Source organism: Strongylocentrotus purpuratus, unplaced genomic scaffold (assembly GCF_000002235.5).
Source record: "Strongylocentrotus purpuratus isolate Spur 01 unplaced genomic scaffold, Spur_5.0 spur5_scaffold_11, whole genome shotgun sequence".
Taxonomy (NCBI): domain Eukaryota; kingdom Metazoa; phylum Echinodermata; class Echinoidea; order Camarodonta; family Strongylocentrotidae; genus Strongylocentrotus; species Strongylocentrotus purpuratus.
In genome coordinates this window covers 10,254,574-10,261,747 of record NW_022145596.1, presented here as the reverse complement: position 1 = coordinate 10,261,747, position 7,174 = coordinate 10,254,574, and the positions used below count along the sequence as shown (strand labels likewise).

The 7,174-nt window shown below is 37.5% G+C and overlaps 1 protein-coding gene across 1 annotated transcript; it reads right to left on the bottom strand.

The window, feature by feature from the left end:
- Window positions 1-1,945: 1,945 nt before the first annotated feature.
- On the bottom strand, window positions 1,946-7,174 carry LOC589085 (60S ribosomal protein L31). Its single transcript, XM_788739.4, has 5 exons — window positions 7,154-7,174; window positions 5,054-5,154; window positions 4,160-4,285; window positions 2,974-3,086; window positions 1,946-2,028 (listed from the first exon to the last, which is right to left on the bottom strand). The coding sequence occupies exons 2-5, from the start codon at window positions 5,152-5,154 to the stop codon at window positions 1,994-1,996; spliced, it is 375 nt and encodes a 124-aa protein (XP_793832.1). The 5' UTR covers window positions 7,154-7,174; the 3' UTR covers window positions 1,946-1,993.

Genomic DNA, 7,174 nt, shown 5'->3' with positions numbered 1-7,174 from the left:
TTATGATGTGACTGATGAGAATTTATCCAGACAGCAATGTGGATAACACAGCTATACGGCAGGAGCAGCGATTTCTTGTCATCGTTCGGGAGCAAAGGCGCCTCCCCATCCCCCACTTTTTCAAGTACTCCAATAGTGCCCTTTTATGTAGGAAAGTGCCCCTTCTACTTTAAAAGAAGTGTGTGTGTGTGTGTGTGGGTGTGTGTGTGTGCGTGCTCTCACCTCAGCATTCTTGTGGGGTTTTATGTGCGCTTCACATACCCCTTGTGAGGCATTTTTACTTTGTGGGGTATTTTTTCAGGACCCCACAGAGTAAAGTCTTTCAAATGACTGTATATTCGGTGTCCTATGTCCTGCGGGGCATTAGAAGTGGTACCCCATAAATGACTTTTTGTGAGCGTGTGCTAAAACTTGCACACTTTTTTATGGTAACATCGTAAGCACACCGCCGGGTTGTTATCGCCAGGTTGTACATACCCCACTAGTAGGGGACCACAAGGTATATCTGGAACGCACAGAAATACCCCACAATCAGGTGCCCCACAAAGGCCCTAATGTGAGAATGCGTGTGTGTGCGTGTGTGTGTGTGTGTGTAATTGGGGTTTTTACAGACGTATCGATCAGATATGATTATTTACGTCTGGGGACCGACCTTTAGCGTCACCATCTGGAAGACGTGACTTAGTTTCGAACCTGCGTCCTCGGCTGAATAAGAAGTGCCCCTTCCCCCTTCCTTTAAATGCTGATTTTCTCCTCTGATAAGTACACCTTTCACCCCATAGTTCGATAATCAAAACTCTGAATGAATCCAAACTTGGCATGGTGATAGATGTCCATGAGATCTAATATTGCATAATTCTTTTTTTTTTTAAATTAGAATATGCTAATCAATTATGCACCAATTGTATTTTTCTTTATATATGGTAATTCTAATGAATCAAAACTGTGTTTATGGTACAACGTACATGCTAAGATTATATTTAATTACACCATCTCTGTATTTTTTTTTTAAAGTAATTGATATAATCATATAACTTATGAATAATTATGATGTCATATTATATCATGAACACATGTTTTGGTGATGATTTCATGTGAAGTCTTGAAAGACATTTTTTACTTCCTGATGTTGGACTGCTGTTTGATTTATCTTTTGTATAGTTTGTCATTTGATTTATTTTTGTTATTCATTTTTCAATCTTCTCTCACACGCTCTCACTGAAATCGTTCTAAACATACCAAAATTCCACAACAATTAATTAGATATTATTCCATTACAAGGTCACTTCCTCCTTCTTTATCCTACATTCACTGCATACTTTTATCCAGAAATTCAATCACAACTAGACCTTCCAGTCAACTCTCATATACCAGGTTTCTCAACACTCAACAGGATCATACTTATTCAGTCAATCTAATAAACTGAAGAACATCGAGACTGAAGCAAATCTTTGACTAGCACAAAAGTCAAACATCGTTTTTTAAGATTTTGTTTACTACCACTAGTCACGACTAGATCTCCAGTCAACTCTCATACACCATGCTTCAACACTCACAAGATCATACCCATTGAGTCAATCTCATATAAGTGAAGATAATCCTTTGAGACTGTAGAAAATCAGTGAGTAAATCACACTTATACAACACCAAACCCAAAAAAGTTTCTACAAACAAACAGTATTTTTTTACACTGAGTACATCATACCATTTTCTTGTCACTTAAGTTTCTACAAATAAACAGTAATTTTTTTACACTGAGTACATGATCATACCATTCTTCTGTCACTAGTCACTGCTTTCTGTAGTACAACTTGCAATCACAAACATAAATCACGGTCACAATCAGCAATCACACTGAAGGATGCATTTTACAATCTAAAATCATCGTCATTGAACTGAATAACACAAGGACTCCAAAGCACTACACAGATGACAAAGTGTTTTCTACCATGTACACGTGCGGATGACTTCTTTATTCATTGATCTTAATTATTTAATCTTGGTTGTCCACGTTGACAGTCTGCAGACCTGAAAGAGATGAAAGAAAGAAAAAAAAATTAGATTTACGTTGAATGTTATGAGCCTTATCCTGTAATGGTACTATTCTGTAAGTGCCAAAAATGGCAGGAAATTACAAAACGAGGATAGAATATTCAACCCTTGCTACTGAAAACGAACAAAAACCATACATTACATGAGTAATACTTGGCTACACCCAGATATTGCAAATACTCTAGTCCCAAATGTATAAGATTCATCTTGCATAAATAAACCTTTCATACATATCATCCCTGTTTTCACGAAGTGACGGTAGTGAGGAAAATTGTCACGCAAAGTGAATGCAATTTTTTTCACTACCGTCACTTCGTGAAAACAGCGACGATATGAACATCAAACCAATTCTTTAATGCTGGATGCGCATGACATAACACTCTTCATTTCACAACACTCTGAAGTAATTCATTGCACCAATTACAATGAAGAAAGTATGAAGCAGTCAACTTCTTTTAAAGAATACCAAAATGTATGTGATTTAATGCTCCTGAGCATACTTTCCCCAAGTCAAGAAGAAAGGCTCGATGATCACACTGACTCAAATTGTTGGGGAAGCTACTAGAACTACCACTACTACCACCACCACTACTGCTGCTTCTTCTAATAATAAAATATCCCATAATGATCAGCATTGGAAAATCCTATACCATTTGAAATAAAACAGCCAATAATGCCAAAATTATTACTTTCATATCTCTATAACTGTTGCCTTTGTACCGCCCTTTCTACAAGGTGCTAAAAACAGTTCTAGGACACCTACCCCCGGATAACCACAACCCCTAGTCAACGATCCCTTAGGGCAACCACCCTCTAGGAAGACTACCCACGGACAACTACCCCCGGAAAACTATTCTAGGGGGTAGTTATTCGGGGGTGGATGTCCAGGGGGTAGGTGCCCAGATACAACTAATAACATACCCTTGAATGATGGGACAGCTACGTGTGTGACGAGGGTGTAGAGCTTGTGTGGGGAATCCTCATCCTCGTTCCTCTTCCTGGCAAGCCTTACCCTCACCCTGAAGGGAACACTCCTGTACAAGAGACAGAGACAGAGAGAGAGAGAGAAACAGACAGTGACAAGAGGTGTTCTTGGGTACGACATCTTGGCCCCATTTTGAAAAATTGTTATAACAAACAAGTTACAATAACTAATATAAACTACTTAAATAACTGTATTAGATTGCATGTGAGTGGACTTGTTAGTGTTCGACATTTGTTACTTTAGTGAAAACAAGTTTGACAATACAGGACCCTGATTATCTTGCAGAATTCCTTTGAATTACATGGATAAGTATAGCTCATCATTTTGGTTGCGTGCAATCATTGTACCCTTATGTAAATCACATCAGTCCATACGTGAACGTAAAGAAAATTATCAGTAAGTTTCCACAAGCATCTTCAAATGTTGTACAATAATACATTGTTCAGAATAGAGCAGTTAAGTTATTAAGTTTCTGTGTGAAAAAATACTAAAACAGGGGTTTTGCTATACTCTGTTTTCTTATGTTCAGACTGGAGAAAAATCGTAATTATAGCTATAAGATGGATTCTGGAAGTCTGAACGCAAGGTCAGAAACTCAGAAGGTTAAGTCACTATCTCAGGCATCATCAAACACTCTACTTTGCTAATTAACAAACAAGCTCACTAGTCTATAATAAATAAAAATAATATTTAATTTTTATATAGCGCTATAGACAAAGCAAGAGAGATTTCATTGGGGCGTTGCAAGAAAGTTGCAATAAAGGCAAATCCCCCAAATCAAGCAGAAGTCTTGCGATAAATTGCAAATTAGCAATTGATTCAACTGAACTTTCTTGCAACGCCCCAATTAGTAAGAGAGAGAGAGAGGGGGGGGGGGGGGGGGGGGGGGGGAATAAAAGCTAGTTGGAATCTAGTTAACTAAATTTAATTGTTCAAACTTTTAACAAAATCCTAGGAAATTTAAGAGACTAGTGGGGTGTTGCAAGAAAGTTGAGTTGCAATCGATTGCAAATATCAGTTGCAAATTTTGCAACTTGCAATCAATCACAACTTTCTTGCAATGCCCCATATGACTGATCAGTTGGTTAATAAAACATAAGATGTACTGTAAGGCCACCCTACCTGACACCCTGAGACCAGATGTGCTTGTTGAGCCTGGTGTCAATCCTGATGTCATCTGTGCCCATCATCTTGGTGGCAAAGGTGCGGATCTCCTTGATGGCACGTGGAGCCCTCCTCTTGAAACTCCTGCATAGCCAGACAAGGCAAAAAAATAATATCAATAATAGTGGAGTCTTGTATAGCTCTCATGTCTGGCACATTGCCACTCCTGGTACTCCATTATTATTACCCCAGCTTTAGGGCAGCTGCCATTACAGCACTCAAGCATTTTTAAGGAATTAATTCCTGCCAGGTACCTATTTACCTCATGTGGATGGAATGTGACAAATGCAGATTAATGTCTTGCCAAAGGAAATAGCTCAAAAATAAAACAATAGCCTTGAAATGAAATTAATGTCTTGCCAAATGGAATGGCTCAAAAATAAAACGCTGGCCTTGAAATGAAATTAATGAATCTGTACCAGGAAATTTAGAAAATCCAACCTTTATCAGTTTTTTTTCGTTTTTTTAAAAATATGTTTTAATGTTACCTCAACAATAACCACTTCCACCATATATTCTTCCAGACCCAACCTTTCCAGGGCACCGTTTCATTTTTCTTATCAACAACAAATTTCTTCTCAGTCAATCAAATGCAATGATTTCAGTAGCACAAACGTTTATTTCAACTTTTTATTGATAACAAGTTGAATGAAATGGGGCCCGGGAATGAGTTAGTAGGGACTTTTACATTTGCACATCGACAGAGTGGACTGCTACCGTACGTGTGACGTCCTTATAAGGCAATGTGACATCCTTTAAAAGCAATGCCTGTGCCTTAAAAGGACGTCACACGTAGCAGTCCACTATGTCGACGTGCTAATCTAAAAGTCCCTAATATGTCTCTTGACTTACACGCCATGGATGCGCTTATGGAGATGGATGGTGTAGTCACGGGTGACAACCTCGTTGAGCGCAGAGCGCTTCTTCTTCTCGGATCCTCCCTTCTTCACCATCTGTAAGTTAAGGAGAAGAAAACAAGGAACTGTCAAGTGATGGATACAAACAATAGAGAAGTAATTTCTCTATCTCTGGTGGAGGTCTATTCTCAATGGAAACTCCCGAGCTGTGGATGGGTTTTTGTCCACACCCATTTTTGTTGTTGTTATGGTTGATGCTTATCTTTTTCTTATTTCATTTTAGTCCATTGGTTTGGGGGTTTTCAACCATGGAGAAAGAGAGAGGGGGGGGGGGGGGGGGGATGAAGATCTTGATTTCCATTTTTATTAAGGAATTTTATATCAATGCAGACCCTAAAATTATAATCTTAATATCTTTTTATTAGTCTTATCAAATTGAACCATTTTGATCAACAATGTCCTAGTAGAAAATAACCTACCGGTAAGTGCTAATTTCTTGAAAATCTGTTCCATCTGTCCCAAGGAGATTTCCTCAGAATTTTGGTACCGGTAGTCTATTTTGGAAACAACCTCCCATTTATAATTTGACTTTCTTTGATTTGCTGAAAAGGGGTTACCTTCTACAGTCTACTTTAAATTTACTTTGATCTACTCCAATATGGGACAATGTTTGAGTGGGACAATGTTTTAGTGGGAGAGGGTTGAGACATGTGCATATCTAGACTGTCATTCAAAGTGAATTTTAAATTAAAAAAAAAGATTCTTAAATGAAACCAAAATAACAAGTCTACTGATCAATTCAGAGTCAGTGACTGCCTCTGTGTTGTGACTGATTTATGTGTGTTTTGATGTCTGGAAAGTGTAATTTTGAACATCTTCATTGTTGCTGCATGCTGTACATGTCCATACAAAGGTAACCACTCAAAATTAAACCAGAAACCCCTCCTATAGCTCCTTCACTATGCAAATCTATGCCGTGGCACAGCAATGTTCACAAAATTTCTTTTATCCTTTTTAATTTTAGTAGACCTAGTCTAGATCCTACTTTTCAATTAATTTGCACATCGGTGCACATGTTTTGCTATTCATAAAATTTAATAATAATAATATTCAGTTCTTGTATAGCGCATCACATTATAGAGCTTTGGAAATTAGTATCTTAGCTTTACTTCCGGCAGCCGTAATCAGCGCAGTCCATTTCAATTAAAATTCAAGGAATAATCCTACCGCACCATGGTACCCATTTACCTCACCTGACTTGAGTTTTAACCATGTTAACTAAGCCAAGGATAAGCTATGTCAAGAAATTAGCTAAAAATCATTCATTCATTATTGGGCACATGCATATAAGGTACAAGTTGGGACCGAAGTCAAAGACGGGAAGAACTTCACGTTCATGCAAGAAGATTTTTTGTTCCCAAATTCTCTTGAGTTATTGTCAATCCGTTTCAGTAATCAAATCAGCATGGACGTCATCATACTATAATATAACATAGTCTAGATCTACATGGCATATCTGGGTGATTATTTTGTAGCTTAAGTTGCAATAATTCTCAACCTCAAAACCATACTATGTCTATGATATGAAATTGTGCGTTCAAGCGCTAGCTCCTCCCCAAAATGGGTGCCATGTTTACACACACGTAACTAATCGTGTGGGGCTATTATGAAAGACAACACGGTCAAAATCTATGTCATAATACGTCAACGTACTTTGAGGTTTTTCTCCCTTAAAATTGATTAAAGTTAGATTAATAACTAGATAATACATTTTCCAAATCATTGAATAGTATACACATTTCACAAAATATGGAAGCAAGCCGCAGAGACAGACACAAAGCACACAAAACTGGGAATATTATGGGGAATTGCACGTAAGCATCCTTTATCATTCATGAACCGTGTAACATTCAATACAGATTAGACGAAGAGAATTGCGGTAGATATAGTAAATATGGACTAAAAGTGTTATATTCATCACAAAAATTGTAAATATGATATTTTATTTCATAAATGGTGTATTCATTATAATGATTCAATTCAGGATAACTACGATTAAAACGGATATTTCGAAGATAAAATTTTGTCGTAATACCTTGATAATCACATAAGCTAA